Here is a 22,280-nt window from a genome sequence, read left to right as displayed (position 1 = left end):
TATTTAGGAATATTTAGGTGAGTTTAGTAAGCCTACTTTTTTTTTTTTAATTTTTTAATTTTATACTTTTATTTTAATAATAATGAAATAAATAGGGAAGAGGCCGATTCCTTCAGCACAAAGTGGAAATGGCATGCACTTATGGCGGGGTGGTTAACCAACTTGACTCTCTATCTCTCTCACAAGGGATGCAAAAAAATTGGGAGGACTTCTCCATGATGAAGATTAGTCATTCTTGGAATGAGGGGGAACTAAAAAAGAAAAAGAAAAAAACCTTTTCCTAATCCATATTCTGATCACGGGCACAAAAGGGGAAAAATTTCATCCTCTGTAAAAATCTCTAGGGAAATTAATAAAGAGGGAGGTTCAAATCTCCTTCTCAATTTTTCTTTTTTTATTACCTCTTCCTGAGATTATTTCTTCAAAAGAAACTAAAAGTTATTTATTTTATTTTTCCTGTAAACCCATAAACTAACTTGAGCATTAGAGGGTTAACGTCGGAAAAACTTTCGACGTCTCTTACCATCTTTTGTGATTTCAGGTATTTGCAGGTTATCTACTAGTGGTTGTCCTTAATGATTGGTAAGCCACTTCCCCTACAAATAAATTTAATGTTGACACAAAAGTCTAATATTTAGCCACTAACCAATTTGACCAAATTTCAACATCAACATTTGGCACCTGTTTGGTGCAAGAAGCCAACTCGTTGTCTCTATCAATCTTTCATCTGGCCGAAGCAATTAAAGACGAAATATTACCATGTATCAATGCATAAACTCGCTCAAACAAAGAGGCCAGTCAAGACCAGATGGAATGCCGCCCGTGAAGGTTTTGACTTATTTATCTCTCTAGTCTTTTAAGTAAATTTTCATTAAAACTTAAGTTGCTATTGCCATGATGATTAGTTTATTGAAAGTGAGATGCTTGGAAATTCTTCAGTAACATGCATGATATCCTTGATGAAAGAATTGAATGTTATCTTTTGGAATTCGTTGAAAATATTTTCTTATGAAATCAGCTTGCCAGAATGGGCTTCATTCATAATTGTTTGAGTAAGATAGCATTCTATTGCACTTACAAATGAATTTATTTTATATTTGCCCACAACATGCTTCGCATAATGTCTTAAACAAGTAACAGTAAGCTTTGTTTTGGCTACTTAGATTTGTAATGCTGTTACCATCATTTTTTTTTGTTGGTGACATATTTACGTTCCTTGATTGTTTATTCTCGTTTCATTGGACTCTAGACCTAAAGTCTGTTCAAAAGAATAATTGATTTGCGGCATTATCAATGTTCAAGTTCTTAAATACAGGTTACTCATACATCTAAACCTATTTGGGGATAAGAATAAAAAATCCATAAATCTTTGGTTTCTTCAAGATATTTTTTGCTGGTCTTACACCTTATAACTCAACCATGTAGCTCGTTTTCGTGTATAGAATATGCAGGGAAAGCATTCAGAAAAATTCTAGTATGAAATTCAGTTCACTACAGAATTCTTAAAATTCAGATTAGGTGCACTTCTTCTTTAACCTCAATTTTATATTTACCCTTTATATCTGTTTATTGACTTAAGATAGATATCTACTAGATCGGGTTTTGACTCGTCATCGTTAGCCATTTTCTAGTACAACAATTATATGTTATAGCATATATAGTTTAGCTCTATATTATCACAGCACCATATACCTTTGATATAATGATATGATTTTGTTTAATGGTTTAAACTACCATCTCTTTTCTGATTTCGTATTCTAAAATGCTATGCTTTATTTTATAGTTAAATTTCGATATTCATAGCAACAATAAATGATACTATGGATCTTTAGCAGAGGACCTTTATCATACTGATAAATCAATATATTATTGATAATAATGGAGTACAAGCAATATGCTTATCCATCAAATGGCCCATGGATATATATAAATGGCTAACACACCAGATATAAATGCTGAGCTATTTTTTGGACAATTTATAAGTTACAGGTCAAAAAACAAATTTTTGATGATCAATTACAGCTAGTTAGTTGCAGGACAAATCCATATTTAAGATTTAAAGCAAAACCCGCAAATGAGAGCATACTGAAAGCACACATTTGCAGGAATCAGAATATGTCAAAAATTATATTTTAATTTACATATATGTAATTTTCCATGAAAATTTAAAATATTTCTCTAATTCCTACCACGCAAAATGAGGATAACTTATTAAATGATTGAGCTCTTATAAGGGCTAATGATATAACTTAATCAACTTGATTATTTAAAACTTGCCCAATGTGAGAACGGTTTATGAAAGGAGAGCTAGGGTAACATTGAGATGCCAAGTAAAATTTTCAAATGAAATTTATTAATATTTTATAAGACACGGGAAAAAGCAAAGAAGTCAGTAAAAAAGTTAAAAGTCTTAAAACCTGTTCCAGGAAAGGCATAAAACCTAAAATTGATAAGAGTTGTTTAAGATTGCTTAAGTCAATAAGAGGTTAAAAGCCTTAGGCCATGTTTGGATGTTAGGATTACGTATGGGAGTAGGCTAATTTTGTAATTAAATATTTATCCCATGTTTGACGAGCTTAGTTGGGTTGGATTAAAGGGGACTAAATTTGAATTTAATCCTAAAATCATGGGATTAATAATTCTAATTTACACATGGGTTTAGTTAGGATAAAAAAGTTTTCCATTTTTGAGATTTTTATTTATACCTAGTATTAATTAATTAATTAATTTATTATTGTGATTTACTTAAAACTTAATTTTATGTATTATCTATGTTCTAATTTAATTGATACTTTTACTTTTGCTAACTTTTGAGATTAAATTTTCGTTACTTGTATATTTAATAATTTATTGATAAAATTAAATGTTTAATTATTTATTGCATTAATTTAATAATCACTAATATAATATTGAAAATAATCATCAAAATTAATAATACCGTTAATTAATTGATTTTATATAATATTTTTAAGTATTTGATAAAAATTAGTTAAACATTTAATTTGTTTTATCTATTTTTATTTGTTTATTATATTATGACTACCCAATAATTATTTACAATATATTTAATTTTCCTAGTAATTTTTATATAAAATTTTTAAGTATTTGATAAAAATTATAAATATTTAATTTTTATTTGTTTATTATATTATGACTACCCAATAATTATTTACAATATATTTAATTTTCCTAGTAATCGCTTTTTAAATTTATTTTAATTATGATTATAAAATTTCATAAATAATTGATATTTATATTAAAATATCAACTTAAATGCTATTTAATATTATTTAAATATAATTTAACATAGTCTCATCTAGTATTGTACCAAACATAAGACTATATAATATAATCCAACTTAATCCAATCCAATATAATTCAGTCCAATCCAATCATGTGTGTCAAACGTAACCTTAAAGCCTATTCGAGATAAGGTATAAAATCTTAAACTGACAAGAGTTGCTTAAATTTGCTTAAGTCAGTAAAAGATTAAAAGTCTTAAAACTTGCTCCAGGCAAGACATAAAAATCTTAAATTAACAAAAGTTGCTTAAAATTGCTCAAGTTAGCAAAATGTTATAAGCTTAAAAACTTTGGAAGGTAAGGTATAAACTTGAAACTTGCTCAAATTTCTCGCCCATAGTGAGGTTAATTTCAACAACCCTCAACCAACTCATGAAAGTCACCTCGATATTTCTTTAAACTTTATAATTTCCAGTATTAATTCGTTCACTCTTAAAACTAGAAATTAGGGGAGTGGTCTTTGGGTGAGCTTAGTAAGCCCACTTTCTTTTTATTTAGTCCTTTGGAGTTTGGGTGAGTTTAGTAAGCCCACTTTCTTTTTGTTTTATCCTTTTATTTTAATAATAATAAAATAAATTGGAAAGAGACAAAAGAAGTGGAACGGGTCAGCCTAGGCCGATTTGTTTGGTACAAAGTGGAGAAGACATGCACTTACGGCGGGGTGGTCAACCAACCTAGCTCTCTATCTCTGTCTTAGGGATGGAAAAAAAGAGGACTTTTCCATGATGAAGATCAGTCTTTCTTTGGATAAAAAAAGAAAAAAGAAAAACCCTTCCAATAATTCCATCTTTTGATCACAAACACATTGGGGGCAAAATTTCACCATTTGTAAAAATTCCTAGGGGAATTAATAAAGACAGAGGTTCAACTCTATTACATATTTTTGAGATTATTTCTTCATAAAAAACCAAAAGTTATTTATATTATTTTTCTTATAAATTGTTGTAAACTCATAAACTTACTTGAGCATCAGAGGGTTAATGCTAGAAAAACTTCCGTGCCTCTAATCGTTCTCTGCGATTTCAAGTGTTTACGAGTTATCCGCTAGTGGTCGCAGGGCATCCTTGATGATTGGTAAGCTGCTTTCCCAACAAATATATTTAATACCGACTCAGAAGTCCGATATTTAACTGCTAACCGACTTAACCGGATTTCAACGTCAATAAGGAAGATCTTAATCTCCTTGAACTTATTCAAAAACGGTTTAATTGGACTAATCCCTCCAAGATTTTATCAATTAACTTTGTTGAACTCACTTGACTTATCATAGAACATACCTACATGTGAAATTTTTAAAAAGTTTTTCTTAGTTGCACCTCCTTGGGGTTTTGAACTTAGTCCAGTAATAACTTGTTTGGAAAAGTTCCCTTTGTCATTCAACTACAGAGTTTCGATGCCTCATCATTTATGAGAAATCTGAGGCTTTGCAGTTCACCTCTTTCAAACAAATGCCCAAAGAAGGCACACTTAAAGATCCAGGCATTCTTGCACCTGATAATAGTGAAGATGGATTCATAACTCAAGACTTTTACATCAGTGTAGTACTTGGATTCGTCATAGCCTTCTGGGGAGTTTATGGTATCTTACTATTGAAGAGGTCATAGAGATTCACATATTTTCGGTATTTAAACAATATGAAAGATAAGCTCTACGTCTTCATAGCGGTAAATATGACTAAGTTGAATCGGCAACGCAGAAGCTAATGGTAAGATAACTCTCTTAATTTTTCAATTTGCTGTCATGTTAGGAAATTGATGGGTGAAGCAGGGCCACAACTAAAATGAAATTGGAAGAAAAATAAAGAACAAGCACAAAGAGGACATCAAGAAATTACGTGGTTTGGCTTTTAGCCTACGTCCACAGGTGAAGACAGTAGGAAAATATTTTACTAGTGAAAAGGAATTACAAGTATTGTGGTATTTTAGCTCACTACCCAAAATCTCAATACACCCAAACTCTCAAATCACTAATCACTCAAGAGTTTGTTAAAAATCTTAAAATACTCTCACTTTCTCTGTAAAGAAGAAGAAATAAAACTGAAAAATTGGATGCACTAAGCCGACGGGGAACTCCCCTTTTTATAGCCAAAATTAGCTATTAAAATAATAATTTTTTTCTTTGGGCGGCACCCTTTCTTCTTCTTCTATCTTCTTCTTTTTTCTTTTTCTTCATTCCAAATTTACTATTGCCAAATTCTTCTTTTTTTCTTCAATAATTTCGGCATTCAAAATGGGCTGCATCTAGAACGGTTGGCTTCTAGATTTGCAATATCCATTTTTGACATTCTCCCACTTGGAGATTTGATTGAGAATCGATCAATCTCCACACCATCATTTCTGCTTCGCCATTGTTATACTGCTTACGTCTCTGCTAGGCCACAATAGGACCTACTCCATACAAACTTGTCAGTATTAATTGACTTGATCATAATATCTGCTAGGTTCTCTTTGGTATGAATTTTCTGAAAATATACATTTCTATCTTCCACTACTTCTCGAACGAAGTGATACTCAACTCCTATGTGCTTTGTCCTAGAATGAAAGACTGGATTCCTTACAATGTGCAAGGCACTCTGACTGTCACAAAATACATGAATTTTCTCTTGTTTGTGTTCGAGCTCCTCTAATAACCTTTGTATCCAAATAACTTCCTTGCAAGCTTGTGTAACCTTCTGTTGTAGATAAAGCCACAACAGTTTGCAGTTTCGAAACCCAACTTACAACTCCTCCCGCAAATGTAAATACATAGCCATTTGTGGATTTCTTTTTATTAAGGTCTCTTGCAAAATCTGAATCCACATAGCCCCTGACAGTAAATTCTGATTCTCCATAACATAATGCAACATCAGAGGTTCCTCTAATGTATCTCAGAATCCTCTTCACAACTTTCCAATGCTCTCCACTAGGATTCATCATGTATCGATTGACTACTCTCTCTGCTTGTGCAATGTTTGGTCTTGTACAAATCATAGCGAATATCAAATTTCCCATTGCTGATGCATACGGTACTCGAGACATCTCCTTCCTCTCTGCTTCGTTGGTAGGACACATACTTGAGGATAACTTGAAATTAACAGGAAGTGGGGTAGAAATTGGCTTACAATCTTGCATATTGAAGCGCCGCAAGATTTTCTTCAAGTAGTTCTTCTGAGAAAGCCAAATCCTCTTATTATTTCTGTCTCGGTGAATTTGCATCCCTAGAATCTTATTTGCTGGTCCCAAGTCCTTCATTTCAAACTCCCTATCCAACCGTGCCTTTAATTCTTTGACTCGATCTTTGTTGGGGTCTGCAACCAACATGTCATCCACATACAATAGCAAAATGATAATCATTATTTTCAAACCTCTTATAATATGTACAATGGTCTGAACTGAGTCTGTTGTATCCAAAGCTCATGATGAAGGAATCAAATCTCTTATACCCACACCTCGGCGCCTATTTGAGACCGTATAAATATTTGTTCAACTTACAAACCAAGTTCTCCTTTTACTTTCAGCGAAACCTTCTGGTTGGAGTATATAAATTTCTTCTTTAAATTCTTCATGAAGAAATGCAGTTTTTATATATAACTGCTCTAGATGTAGGTCAAATATAGCACACATTGCCTAGACTATTTTGACTGTTGTAAGTCGAACCACTGGAGAAAATATCTCGTTAAAGTCAATACTTTCTTTCTGAGCATATCTTTTCACCACCAATCTTGCACGATACCGCTCCACTTGGTCATTGCCATTACGTTTGATCTTGTAGACCCATTTATTTCCAATGGCTTTTTTTTTCCCGTGTGGTAGTGGTACAAGTTCCCATGTCTTATTCTTATGTAGAGCTTCAATTTATTCCAGCATTGCTATCTTCCACAAAACAACATCTAAGCTGTTTAAAGCTTCATGAAAAGTTGATGACTCTCTATCCTCTGTTATAAGACAGTATGCAATATTGATCTCTGTGACATACTCCGAGTGCCACGCTGGCGGTCGTCTTTTATGAGTTGACCGATGAACTTCTGGAGCCTCGGACTCGACTGGTTCTTATTCCTCGTGATCTGTTGCTGCTTCAGAAGAATCTAAATATTTTTTTTTTCCAGATTATTTTTCAAATATACTGGTACAGTCTCTGACTTTTCTTTTACAATGCTATCATCCTCATCTCTCCTTTACAGTTGATCTTCTACAAAGATAACATCTTTGCTGATGATAATCTTGTGGGCAGTGGGGTCCCACAGACAATACCCCTTTACTCCATCAGTATACCCTAAAAAGATACACCTCCTAGATTTTGGATCTAACTTTGTTCTTTCTTGGGCATTTTACATCACGTATACATGACATCTAAATTCATGTAGGTAGGAGTAATCAGCTGGCTTTCCAGTCCATATCTCTATCGCTGTCTTCAACCCAATTACTGTGGATGGCGACCGATTTACTATATAACATGCAGTTTTGGCTGCTTCTGCCCAGAATGAATTGGGTAGACCAACAGTCCTCAATATAGCTCTTATTCATTCTGTAAGAGTCCTGTTCATCCGCTCTGCCACTCTATTTTGTTGAGAAGTATATGCCACTGTGAACTGACTCTGAATACCTTTTTGCTTATAGAAAGTAAGAAACTCGTCGTCTATATACTCTCTATTGTTATCTGTCCTCAAGCACTTGATCATTTTTTCGAATTCAAGTTCTACCCGCGCTTTGTATTCTTTAAACACTAGAAATATATCTGACTTTTTCTTAATTGGATACACCTAACATATCATGGAATAATCATCAATGAAAGTCACCATGTACTTTGCACCTTTCATGGATATGTCTAATGATTCCCAAACATCAGAATGAACCAAATCTAGAATGCATTTAATTCTAGTAATAGATCTACTGAACTTTAATCTATACTGCTTACTTGTAACACAATACTCGCCAAATGGTAAGCTTACTTGTAACACAAGCTTATCGAAACTCGTCGTCTGTATACTCTCCACCGTTATCTGTCCTCAAGCACTTGATCATTTTGCTGGATTCAAGTTCTACCCGCGCTTTGTATTCTTTAAACACTAAAAATATATCTGACTTTTTCTTAATTGGATACACCCAACATATCATGGAATAATCATCAATGAAAGTCATCATGTACTTTGCACCTCCCATGGATATGTCTGGTGATTCCCAAATATCAGAATGAACCAAATCTAGAATGCATTTACTTCTAGTAATAGATCTACTGAATTTTAATCTATGCTGCTTACTTGTAACACAATGCTCGTAAAATGGTAAGCTTACCGATTTGAGCCCTGGAAGCAATTTTCGCTCAGACAGAATCTTCAAACTTTATTCCGACATGTGGCCGAGTTTGAGATGCCATATCATCGTTGACTCTTCTCTCTTTGATGCGACACACGCATCAGCCTCATGTAGTGTTTCTCCTTTAAGTATGAATAGATTAGCACCGATCTTTTCTGCCTTCATCAATACAAGCGTACCTTTAACAATCTTAATAATTTCATTCTCCACATGAGTTTTGCATCTATGACTATCTATTTGTCCCAGAGACAATAAATTATTCTTCAAGCCTTTTACATGCCGTACTTCCTCAATTGTGCGAATTGTACAATCAAATATTTTAATTTTGATAGTACCAATGCTAGCGATTTCCAAGGCATGATCATCACCCATATATGCAGATCCTCTTGAGATAGGTTCATATGTGTGGAACCATTCTCTCCAAGAGGTCATGTGCCAGGTCGCTCCTGAATCTATAAGCCAGACGTCAGATAACTGTTTTCTGCCTTCTGAAACAGTTGTTGCTTCGCTGTAGATAATTTCGCCATCATCCAAGGTACTTGCTATACACCCATGAGTATTTGATGACTCAGGTTCTTTACCCTCTTTTCTCTTCTGGTTACTCCAACACTCTTTCTTGACGTGCCATTTCTTGCCACAATTGTAGCATTTGACATTCTTTTTACTTCTTGATTTTGACCTACAATGATTGAGACTCCCACTGGGGCCACGTTCCGTTGATCTCTCTCTCGTCACCAATAATGTTTCTGCTTGCTGTGAACTTGCTTGTCTATCTTCCTTATTTTTCCGCCTGCTCTCCTCATTTAATACGGAGGCCGCAACATCATCGAAAACTAGATTATCTGCTTGGTTGTTGTTCGTTAAATTGATGATGAGTTGATCATACGAATCTGGTAGACTTTGAAGTAGAAGCTCCGCACGTTTATTTTCCTCTATATTATGACCCAATGTTGTGAGTTGTGAGTTGTGAAAATAGAGTCTTCAAGGTGTTGATATGGTCAGTCACCGTTGTAGATTCCGCCATTCAAAGAGTATAAAGTTTCCTCTTCAAGAAAATTTTGTTGTGTAATGACTTGGCCTCGTACAATTTTGTGAGAGTATCCCATATTTCCTTTGCTGTCTTTTTCTCTGCCACACTGGATAACACTCCATCCGTAAGTGCCAAGTGTAGATCAGAAATGGCGTTGCCGTCTATCTCATTCCACTTGTCATCAGTTATCTCCATGAGCCTTTCTCCAATTGCTGCCAAGCAATTATTTTTCCTCAATACAGCTTTCATCTTCATTTTTCACAATAAAAAATTATTTCCGTTGAACTTCTCAATTTTGTATTTTGCCGCCATCGCTTTTCACCACGAACTAACTTTGCTAGGATCGGCTTCCACCGTTTCACGTGAACAGTAACCGTATATGTGAATAGTACCATATATGTGAATAATACTTTTACGTGAATAGTACCCTCGACTCCAAAAAATACAACCATTAGCTCTGATACCACTGTTAGGAAATTGATGGGTGAAGCAGGGCCACAACTAAAATGAAATTGGAAGAAAAATAAAGAACAAGCACAAAGAGGACATCAAGAAATTACGTGGTTTGACTTTTAGCCTACGTCCACGGGTGAAGACAGTAGGAAAATATTTTACTAGTGAAAAGGAATTACAAGTATTGTGGTATTTTAGCTCACTACCCAAAATCTCAATACACCCAAACTCTCAAATCACTAATCACTCAAGAGTTTGTTAAAAATCTTAAAATACTCTCACTTTCTCGGTAAAGAAGAAGAAATAAAACTGAAAAATTGGATGCACTAAGCCGATGGGGAACTTCCCTTTTTATAGCCAAAATTGGCTATTAAAATAATAATTTTTTTCCTTGGACGGCACCCTTTCTTCTTCTTCCATCTTCTTCTTTCTACTTTTTCTTCATTCCAAATTTACTATTGCCAAATTCTTCTTTTTTTCGTCAACAATTTCGGCATTTAAAATGGGCTGCATCTAGAACGGTTGGCTTCTAGATTTGTAATAACCATTTTTGACATTCTCCCACTTGGAGATTTGATTGAGAATCGATCAATCTTCACACCATCATTTCTGCTTCGCCATTGTTATACTGCTTACGTCTCTGCTAGGCCACAAGAGGAACTACTCCATATAAACTTGTCAGTATTAATTGACTTGATCATAACATCTGCTAGGTTCTCTTTGGTATGAATTTTCTGCAAATCTACATTTCCATCTTCCACTACTTCTCGAATGAAGTGGTACTGAACTCCTATGTGCTTTGTCCTAGAATGAAAGGCTGGATGTGTGTTGTTTTTAACTTATTGTACACAGTGGCATCTGTTTTTAACTTATTGTACACAGTGGCATCTGCAACGCATCCTATGTATCATCTGTCTTCAAATTATGGACACCGTTGGTAGCTTCGTAAAGAATATGCCTGTGTGCCAGAAAGCATCCGGAATTCTCTCCAGTGACAAATTTTGTAATAAAATTTGTTTCGAAAATGCACTGCTTGTAGCATAAGTTAGCCCTGTGAGCCAGAGTAGAACATTGCAATTTCAATTAAGTAGTTTCTATGCAATTTCTTCGATATTGACTTGTAAGTATAATAGTCACACCTGTATTGACACGCAAATATACAATGCTGTGTTTGATCCGTTGATTCTTTTTTAACATTCCTATCATCTCTTGATCGGTTTGGCACTCAAATGGTCTTAATAAATATATATTTCTCAGCTGGGAAATATCTCCGTATTTTATTCAGTTTAATGAACTTGAGTTCAAACGTAGTATGTAAATTTAGATATGTTCTCTTATCTGTCAATGTCATCTGTATCAAATTTTCAAAACAGGAAATATTTTTTTTACCTCCTCAGATGGGCGACTTCCAAGTGTCAAAATTCAAATAAGTATAACGAAACCTAAAACTGATAAGCCTGTTGAAACTTGCATCTTTTTATTTATCAATTTTTTTTCGTAAAATAGATGAAGGTACCTAAATGCCATTATCTTTATCTATATAAATTAGTCCGTCAATAACCTTTTGGCCCTAAGGCCTGAATAAAGAAGATTATGCAATTTACACTCTTCACAATTTTTATTTTGATGGTCATTATGGTAATCGGTGGTGGCAGATGCAGGTCTCTTCAACTGCTCTTCGTCTTCATTTTGCTTTCGCTGTGCATGAAACCTGCGGTTGGATTAAGCACAGGAGAAGGAGATGCTGACATAAAGTGCATAGAAAGGGAAAGGCAAGCTCTTCTAATGTTCAAACAAGGCCTTATTGATGAATATGGTCATCTCTCTTCATGGGGAAACGAAGATGACAAAAAAGATTGCTGCAAATGGAGAGGTGTCAGCTGTAGCAATCAAACTGGGCACGTTACCATGCTCAATCTTCAGTTCAGATCTTACATGCCCTTGAGAGGTAACATCAGTTCTTCCTTGATTGGACTGCAGCACTTGAATTATTTGAACATGAAATACAATGATTTTGGAGGAAAGCAAATCCCAGCATTCATTGGCTCCCTTAAAAATATAAGGCATCTTGATCTCTCCAATGCCGGTTTCACTGGGAGAGTTCCGTATCAACTTGGGAATCTAACAAGCTTGCAGTATCTTGATCTCAGCTTTAACTTTGACATGCTTTCTAAGAAGCTTGAGTGGCTTTCTCAGCTCTCCTTCTTGGAACACGTTCGTCTAAATCAAGTTAATCTTGGAGAAGCAACAGATTGGCTGCAAGTAGTTAGCCAACTTCCTTCTTTAACGGAGTTGCAATTAAGAGGGTGCAATCTTCCATCAGTCATAGCTTCTTCTTCTGTTTCCTTCAGTAATTCTTCCAGATCTCTTGCTCATCTTGATCTCTCTCTGAATGATGTGTCTAATTCAGTGTACTACTGGCTGTCCAACTCTAGTAGCAGTCTTGTTTATCTTGATCTCTCTTCTAACAAGTTACAAGGCTCCATTCCTGATTCTGCTTTTCCGAACCCAACTTCTCTGTCATATCTTGATCTTAGTAATAACCAACTAGTCAGTGTTCCAAAATCCTTTAGGAACTTGTGCAGATTGAGGGCTTTATATCAAGATAGCAACAATCTCACTGATCTCTTACCCAATCTATTTCTCAAACTGTCCAATTGTAGCAGAGACACATTAGAGATTTTGCAATTAAACAGCAACATGCTACGTGGTTCATTACCTGATATTACTTTGTTTTCATCTTTGAAAGAATTGCATCTTTATGACAATATGCTTGATGGTTCTTTTCCAAGAAGTTTTGGACAACAATCAAATCTTAGCATACTGGAGCTCGATAGCAATCAACTTGGGGGCTCATTACCTGATTTCAGTGTCTTTTTGTCCATGAAAGTACTATATCTTAACAACAACAGGTTCACTGGAACCTTGACCAAGAGTATAGGACAGCTGTCCCAGCTCGAGCTCTTGGATGTTGCTTCAAATTCTTTGGAAGGTATGGTCACCGAAGCCCATCTATCAAATCTCTCGAGATTAACATATTTGGACTTATCTCATAATTCACTGATTTTAAACTTCGGCTCTGGTTGGGTTCCTTCCTTTGAGCTCAATATCATTAGATTGGGTGCTTGCAAACAGGGGCTTCAGTTTCCAAAATGGCTCCAAACTCAAAATAAGTTTTCAGAGCTTGATGTCTCTGCTGCTGAAATTTCAGACACTGTCCCCAATTGGTTCTGGGATCTCTCTCCAAATCTTTATTATTTAAATCTCTCACATAACCACTTCACAGGCATGTTACCAGATTTATCACAGAAGTTTACAGCATATCCTCCTGAAATCGATCTCAGTGCAAATAGTTTCGAGGGTAAAATACCACCAATTCCTCTTACTGTAACATCTTTAATTCTCTTCAAAAATATGTTTTCTGGATCACTTTCTTTCTTATGTCAGATTAGTGATGAGCATTTTAGGTATTTAGACCTCTCAGATAACCTATTATCTGGAGAGCTTCCTAATTGTTCAAAGAATTTTCAAAAACTAACAGTTTTGAATTTGGCAAACAATAAGTTTTCTGGCAAAATTCCAGACTCAATGGACTTCAATTGTATGATGCTATCATTGCATTTACGCAACAACAGTTTCATTGGAGAGTTACCTTCATCTGTGAAGAGTTGCACACAGTTGACAGTTCTTGATCTAGGACACAACAAAATTTCTGGAATAATACCAGCATGGATTGGTGATAGTCTACCAGATTTGGTTGTTCTCAGTTTGCGATCCAATAACTTCCATGGAAGAGTGCCTGTACAAGTTTGTCATTTGCAAAGGATTCAAGTTTTGGACTTATCTCAAAACAATATCTCAGGAACTGTACCACAATGCCTCAACAATTTAACAGCAATGACAGCAAACAAGAGTTCAAATGCAATGATTAGATATCCTCTTCGTACAGACTATTACAATGACCATGCATTTCTGGTGTGGAAATGAAAAGATTCGGAATATCGAAACACACTTGGACTAGTAAAAAGCATAGATCTTTCGAGCAACAGATTATACGGGGAAATTCCTGAAGTAACGAGCCTTGTGGGATTGATCTCCTTGAACCTATCCAAAAACAGTTTAACCGGACCAATTCCCTCAAAAATTGGTGGGCTGACTCTGTTGAATTCACTTGACTTGTCGAAGAACATGCTTATGCGTGCAACCTGAAGGCCTTTCTCAGTTGAGTCTTCTTGGTGTCTTGGATCTGTCGAATAACAACTTGACAGGAAAAATACCATCAAGTACTCAACTACAGAGTTTTGATGCCTCCACATATAGTGGAAATCCCGAGCTTTGTGGTCTCCCCCTTCCCAATAAATGTCCAGGAGAAGAACAAGCTCAAGATCCGGCCATTACCGAGCATGCTGACAGCGAGGACGGAATCATAACCACAGGATTTTATGTTAGCATAGTTCTTGGATTCATTGCAGGCTTCTGGGGAGTTTGTGGCACCATACTTCTGAACAGTTCATGGAGATATGAATATTTTCGGATATGAAGAACAAGTCTATTTCTTCACAGTAGTGAGTACGTTCAATTCGCTGCAGCAGATTGGAAGATAATTGGTAAGTAACTCTGTCAATGTTTAACTTGTTCTACGTCTAATTGATGTACCCTGTAGCTGCTAATGTTCTCTATCATATTCTTTTTCCTTAGTTGCTGCAATGCCAAAAGATGCCTAGCTATCTTCTGAAGACGAAGGCAGTGGGAAGCTTTGTGTATGAACATAATATAGGATTGTAAGCATAGCGTGTAATTGGTGCAGTGGAATTACAAGGACCCTGAATGCTCTGCAGCCACGGATTTGTATAGAGTTGTTTACACACAGCAGGGATTTTGCCTAAATAAACTGATAGTAGCATAAGTGGTTCTGTAGTCTGCTTGTAATGCCATTCAATTACTTTAGTATAGTTTTGTGGGTATCTGTCTCTGTACTGGCCATGCAAGCAATAATTTAAGGAAACAAAGGTAGCAAAATGCTTCTGATTTTCACGATACAGCTAAACATGGGTTAACCTTTTAGCAACGCTCCAAAGTTTCCAATTGTTAAAATTTAGATTCATCTGACATGCAAAAATAAGAGAATGACAGTATTTTTTTTTTTTTTAAATGGGATTTCTAACTCTCATTAGTCAGCGCACCGATGACATCTGCCTCTGTTGTGTCTTGGATTCGAAGTTTAGCAGTAGAAAGAAAAAAAATGAAATCGATCGAAACAATTACAAAGAGAGATTAGCAGGAGTTCTTATATTTCTGTAAGTGGCATCCAATTGGGAAAAAAGAAAAAGCAACGAAAAGCTATGTAAATTTTAAGGGCTCTTAGTCAGCCTTCAGAAAATCAACATTTCAAACACTTTGAGAACAAGAAGGCATGAAAAGATTAAAATTTACTACCTCAGGAAGGCCTTCAGTAATTAAGAACAAGTTACCATAACAAAGAGATACGGAGCGAGACAAAGAGTTACAATTCAGCCGTTGGCCTATTAGTTCATCTCTGTCGTTTAGCTGCATTGGGTACCGTGTTAGTGCAGAGCCTTTCCTTTGTATGGTCTAAAAACTGCCAGTAAGCACGTCTCCATGACCTGTTCAACAGTAGAGAGCTGACAAATCCCCAGAATCCTACAATGAAGCCTAGAGCCACACTGACATAAAAACCCGTACTTACGATCCCATCCTCACTGTGCTGCATAGTGATGGCCGGGGATTGAGCTGGTTCATCCTCCGGACACTTTACTGGAAGAGGAGAACCACAAAGTTCAAGATTTCCTGCATATGCAGAGGCATCAAATCCCTGTAGTTTGTTGCTTGAAGGAATTTTTCCTGACAAGTTGTTGTTTGATAAGTCCAATACACCGAGGTAGTTCAGCAGCGACAAGCTTTCAGGTATTTCACCAGTAAGCTGATTGTTTGACAAGTCAAGAGAATCTAGCAAATTTAACTGACCAATTTTTGATGCGATCGGTCCAGTTAAAGCATTTCTTGACAAGTTCAAGGATATTAATCCTCCAAGACTGGTGATTTCCTCAGGAATTTCTCCATGTAACTTGTTGCTTGAAAGATCAATGCTCTTTACAAGTCCCAGGGTCTTCTTGTACTGTTGATCAGTTCCTTTCCATACTATTACTGCTACGTCATCGTACTTGGATACAAAACCATCCAGGGTGGCACTGCGGTAATAAACATATATATGCGTAATGGTAGAATTGGAACTCGCTTTTTCAACCATTTCAGTTAGATTGTTGATGCACTTCGGTATGGCTCCTGAAATACTGTTCAAAGAGAAGTCCAGTAATTGGATCTTTGATAGCTGACAAAGGTTTCGAGGTATGCTTCCATGAAACTGATTCGACCGCAGGCTAAGAATTGCCAATTTTGGTAGGGTATCTCCTATCCACGCCGGTATTGTCCCAGAAAATTTGTTATCTCCAGCATCAATAATCTTCAGCTCGTTGCACTTCTTCAAGGAAGGAGGAATTTCTCCAACAAAGCTGTTATTGCGCACATTGAATGATTCCAATGGGCATGCAGAACCCACAAAGTTCAGAAAATTTCCAGAAAAATTATTGTTTGCCAAATTCAGAACAGCTAAAGCTTGCCACCGCAGCAAACAATCAGGGAGCTCTCCTGACAGCAGGTTATCCGAGACATCAAGATAGCTAAAATACTCTCCAGAAATTGAACACAAGGAAGAAATTGGCCCTGAAAACTTATTGTTAGAAAGATTTAATGATGTTACATTGCCAGGAACTGGTGGTACTGGACCTTCAAAATCATTGGAACTGAGATCAATACCGGGATACCCAGCATAATTCAATGATAAATCCAGCACTGTGCCTTCCAAGTGGTTATGAGAGAGATTTAAATAATATAGATTGGGAGAAAGGTCCCAAAACCAACTGGGAACAGCATCTGAGATTTCAGTATCTGAGATATCAAGAAAGTAGTAATTCTTTTGACTTTGGAGCCATTTTGGAAAATGAGGTCCCAATTTGCAATTCAGCAAACCGATGTACTCAAGCTGGAAAGGAGGAAACCAACCGAAACTGAAATTCAGAGCTAGAGAGTTGAAAGAAAAGTCCATATACTTCAATTTCGAGAGATTTGACACGTGAGATTCAGTGATCATACCTTCCAAGGAATTTCCAAAAAGATCCAAAAATTCCAGCTTGGAAAGCCGTCCAAGACCTTCACTTACTGTTCCATTTAATCGGCTGTCACTGACATCTAAACGTGTCAGGAACGGAAAGACTGAAAGATCAGGTAATGATCCCCAAAGCTGATTTCCATCCAAGTTCAATATGACGAGCGGTGAAGGTTTCCTAAATTTCTCTGGAAAAGAACCATCCAATTTGTTGTCGAAAAGATGCAATTCTTGCAAGGACGAAAACTCCGTGATATCAGGCAATGACCCTGTAAGCTTGTTCCCTCCCAACTTTAAAATCTCCAATGAATTTTTGGAGCAACCAGACAAGTTGAGAAATAGCTCTGGAAGTTGTCCAGTAAGGTTGTTGTAAAATAAATGTAATGTTTTCAAACCACACATATTTCCGAAGGACTTTGAAATTGCAGAAATTTGATTCAAAGAGAGGTTAAGGTGCTGAAGAGCAGTCATGTTTGAGAAAGCATAATCGGGAATGGGACCAGCCAACTGGTTGCTATTGAGATCAAGAGCAAGAAGGTTGCTGCTGATTTTGAACAGCCAATGGTAAGCTGAATTAGAGAGACCACAGGAAGAAAGATCAAGAAGGGCAAGAGATGTAGAAGAATTCATTGAGGAGAGAGATGGACGATTGATACTCGGAAGAGTAGACGATGCTAAGTACAAGTCCCTGAGTGACGCAAGACTAGTGATTACTTGCAACCAATCAGAGGCTTCGCTAAGGTCGACAAAATCCAGATCAAGTTGTGTCAGTTTATTGAGATGAGAAAGCCACCCAAATTTGCTGACATATAAACTATTGTATCCTAAGTTCAAAGATTGCAAGTTTGTGAGGTTTCCAAGCTGATAAGGGATTCTACCACTAAAATTTGCAAGGGAGAGATCAAGGAACCTTAATTTGGTAAAGGAGCCAATGAACTCTGGAATTGGATTTCCAAGAAAATCATTGACACTCAGGTCTAAATAATGCAAGTGTTGCAATTCAAGCAATGAAGAATTGATGTTACCTCTCAAGGGCCGGTTTGGACATACAGGGTCAACTTTGTATTTAAGATTGAGCATGATTACGTGACCGGTTCGATTGCTACATTGAACACCGCTCCACTTGCAGCAATCTTTTCTGCCCTCATCACTCCCCCAGGAAGAGAGATAACCGCAGTCATCTACAAGACCTTGTTTGAACATAAGCAGAGCTTGCCTTTCCTTCTCTATGCATTTCATGCCTGCTTCTGCAACTCCTGAATTGAATCCGAAGGCTAAAAGCAACATAAGGGCGTAGAAGAAAATCTGAACAGTACTTTCACTCATGATTGTGCTCATGTCTGTATCAATCAAGATGAATAGAAAAGCTTGCAAAATTGTTTTGATAGCCTTTTGACCTTTCTTAAGCTCAGCATAATCACTTCATACCTTTCAGTTCACTTAAAACATTCCTCCAGGGAAAAAAATAAAAAATTAAAATTTAAGTCACTGACAGAGGAAGTCTTCGTTTTCTCCATTTTAAAAACCCGGAATGCAAAATTTTCAACACGTCGCAGCAACTTCTGTTTAACTGAATAGAATAGTGTCATTACCTTGAAATTTCAATAAAGTTTCTCTTGAGTGAGATCAAATAATCCTGTTTCTTTTTGGATCGTTCGTGGAATCATTGACCACGAAGTGATAAAATGTGCTTCCTTTGTCAACACCTGAGCTTTTAAAACACATATTCTATTACTTTCACATGAAGCTAAAGATAATCATCTGCTGGAGAAATTTCCTTGCAGAGATTATATATTATTTCTTTGAATAGAATAAGTCTGAAATCAGAATAGAATCATTCAACCCTATAACTATGGAATTAATTACTTTTCCTTAGGGTTTACACTTTACAAGATTAACCGACATTTAATTCAACTAAACGGATTGGGGGTTAGATTTCAGATTATTACAGAATATGGGTAAGAGAAATGACGAATAATAGAATCATGCAACGTATCAAATCTGGAGAAAGTTCAATCACTTTGAAATTAATTGCATAAGACTACAAAATGGCTAGAAACAGCCAATTCTATTACGATCACATTGTTAAACGAAAATGTTTAGGTTCTTGAACAATTTTATCACAAACTCTTGCTAAAGATTATTCCTGGTGCATTCCACTGAAATTCATTATTAAAAAAAAAAAAAAAGGGTTTGTGGAACCAAGTAGACAATCAAATTTGTTTGTGGAACCAAGAAAACAGGGTTTCACATTGAAAAGAGAAACAGAAACTGTGAACTAGGAAATGATAAACTAAGGATCTTTCACTTTTAAATTTGAAAAAAAACATTGGAAAAAGCAAAAGAATGAAAGAAGTGAAATACCATCTATCTCTTACTTCAGGGCAAAGCTTATCTTACATCAACTGTACGTTACAGTTACAAAGTTTTGAATCCTTAGAAAAGTTAATAATTATGAAAAAGTCAATAAATTTTAAAGTTTTATTTTAAACCCCAAGCTACAACCAAGCTGCACTGCAATTGTACTTCAATTTTTTTTTTTAAGTTTTTCATTTATATTTATAGCAAATTCAGTACCAAGTTTTTATTCTATTGAATCTCTAACTTGTTTAATCTTATATTTATTGAGTTTTTATTCATTATATTAATGATTTCTTACTTTAATATATCATGATCTTCAATGTTGAAGTCTTTTATTAATTGTTTAACTTTATTAAATTTTTTACTCATTTGATCTCCTAACTTTTTAATTTGTTTTATATTTTCTTTATTAAAATTATTAATTTCTAACATTTCATTTGCTTTTTCTATATCATTTATAAATAAATTTGGGTTTCTTAATTTATTTAATAAATATAGCGAAATTCAATTTAATTGATTATTTTCCCGCATGTCTGAATCATTGATCGGATCAGAGGATTAAAATCTTTCGTAAGAAAATCCTCTTTGTATATAGCTAGAATGTGGTATCGTTTGCTTTTTCTATTTCATTTATAAATAAATTTGGGTTTCTTAATTTATTTATAAATATAGTGAAATTTAATTTAATTGATTATTTTCCCGCATGTCTGAATTATTGATTGGATCAAATGATTAAAAATTTTCATAAGAAAATCCTCTTTGTATATAGTTAGAATGTGGTAACTTATTAGTTTATATATTTGTAAACTTATTAGAGGTTCTAATGATTTATTCATTGTAACATCTTTCTAGTAATTTATTAGAGTCATAATATATTTATGACATTTAATATCTCTTATAATTCAAGATGCTAAATTTAGATTATATATATATATATATATATAAGAAAAAAAAATCTAGTTTATTCTCAGTAGAGATAAGAAATTATAAATTCATGTGCAAATATATATTCAAAATTTATAAACCTTTTATGAATATGATAATTATTTAGATCTTTATAAAAATATAGTAAAAACTTTTAAAAATTTTAAGAATAAATGTAGAAGAGATGGTTAACAAAATCATTTAGTTATACAAAATTAATGAGGACTTATTTGAAAAAATAAGTAAATATGTGATTCAAAACAATATTTTTTGTAAAAAGCTATTACACCCATACCTCGTTTTAGGTTAAAATTATTTTCATCCATTAGATTAAGAAATATCAAAATCTAACCACACATATGCATTGGCTGTTTGTTACATCTAATGTAACATAAGCTTTGCCTTACTTCAGATAAAGCTAAAGGCTAATTGAGAAAGAAATGTTACGACTTAGCTCCAAAACTACTGCTGTAATTTGGCCACATTCACAGCTGCCAAGATGTTGATCTCATCTCCTATATCGTTCAAGAAAAGGAAATAGGCATATCCCTTAAGCCTGTTACAACGCGAAGATAGCATAAAATTCCCCGAAGCATATAATGAATCCAAGAAGCATGCTCACGTAAAAACCTCGAGTAATGAATCCTTCCTCACTCAGTGTGCACAGTTGTGGTAGGAACCTGAACTGGTTCTTCTCCTGGACAAATTTTTGGCAAAGGGGATCAACAAATTTCTGGATTTCCCATGTATGAAGAGGCATCAAAACGCTGTAGTTCTGTGTTAGATGGCACTTTACCTGACAAGTTCTTATTCGTCAAGTCCAAGACGCCAAGAGAATTTAACTGAGAAAAACTTTCAGGAATTCCACCTGTAAGCAGGTTCTTCAACAAGTCGAGTGAATTCAGCAAACTTAACTTACCAATCTATGCAGGGATTGGTCCAGTCAGATAATTTCCTAATAAATTCAAGGAGGTCAATCCTATAACACTCATAAATTCTTCCGGAAGTTACCCAGATAATTTGTTGTTCGAAAGATCTATGCTCTTTACAAGTCCCAAGGCATTCTTGTACCTGGAATCTATTCCTTTCCATATCAATGATACTTCATCTTGATAGTTGGCCGCATCACCACCCATATCACTGGTTAAGGAAATAGGAAATGAATATGTGATGATAGCTTTTGAACACTTATTTTGAGTCATTGCAGATAAATTCTAGAAACACCTGGGTTTGGTGCCAGAGACATGGTTCTGAGATAAGTCGAGCACTTGAAGCTTTCGCAGATTAAAAAGTTGTCTGGGCATGCTTCCTTGGAAATGGTTGGATCGAACACTAAACTTTTAAATATGACAGGTTATCACCTATCTATACCAGAATTTTCCCAGAAAATTTATTATTTCGTAGACTAAGAACAAGCAATTGCTTGTAGTTCTTCAGAAATGAAAGCCACTCTCCAGAAAAATTGTCGTTGTATAAACACAGCGAACGAACTGTGCAGTCGGAGTCCATATTGTTAAGTAAATAAGAGCACCAGCTCAGTCATGCCATCATCCCCACCTTGGGGTGGACCACCTCAGCCGAATGGTACGAGCAGAACATTGATAATGAGCCTTCTACAAACGTGGGCCGACCAGAGACGAGCATCAGCCAGAGGAATATACCGACCAGAGACATATACCGAGCAGATACCCATTCCCCAAAGAGCGGAACACGATCTCACAAATCACGACAGTTGC

The 22,280-nt window shown here is 35.4% G+C and overlaps 2 protein-coding genes across 2 annotated transcripts; one reads left to right on the top strand and one right to left on the bottom strand.

The window, feature by feature from the left end:
* The first annotated feature begins 11,711 nt into the window (after nucleotides 1–11,711).
* On the top strand, nucleotides 11,712–14,616 carry LOC112100874 (receptor-like protein EIX1). Its single transcript, XM_024190736.1, has 2 exons — nucleotides 11,712–14,051; nucleotides 14,299–14,616. The coding sequence occupies exons 1-2, from the start codon at nucleotides 11,712–11,714 to the stop codon at nucleotides 14,614–14,616; spliced, it is 2,658 nt and encodes an 885-aa protein (XP_024046504.1).
* Nucleotides 14,617–15,606: 990 nt separating this feature from the next.
* Nucleotides 15,607–18,597, bottom strand: LOC18050736 (receptor-like protein EIX2). The gene has a single exon (XM_006446626.1). It carries the CDS (start codon nucleotides 18,595–18,597, stop codon nucleotides 15,607–15,609), a length of 2,991 nt encoding a protein of 996 aa, XP_006446689.1.
* Between the last annotated feature and the right edge of the window lie 3,683 nt (nucleotides 18,598–22,280).

Source organism: Citrus clementina, unplaced genomic scaffold (assembly GCF_000493195.1).
Source record: "Citrus clementina cultivar Clemenules unplaced genomic scaffold, Citrus_clementina_v1.0 scaffold_2, whole genome shotgun sequence".
Classification (NCBI taxonomy): Eukaryota; Viridiplantae; Streptophyta; class Magnoliopsida; order Sapindales; family Rutaceae; genus Citrus; species Citrus x clementina.
This window is presented reverse-complemented; position numbering and strand designations above follow the sequence as displayed.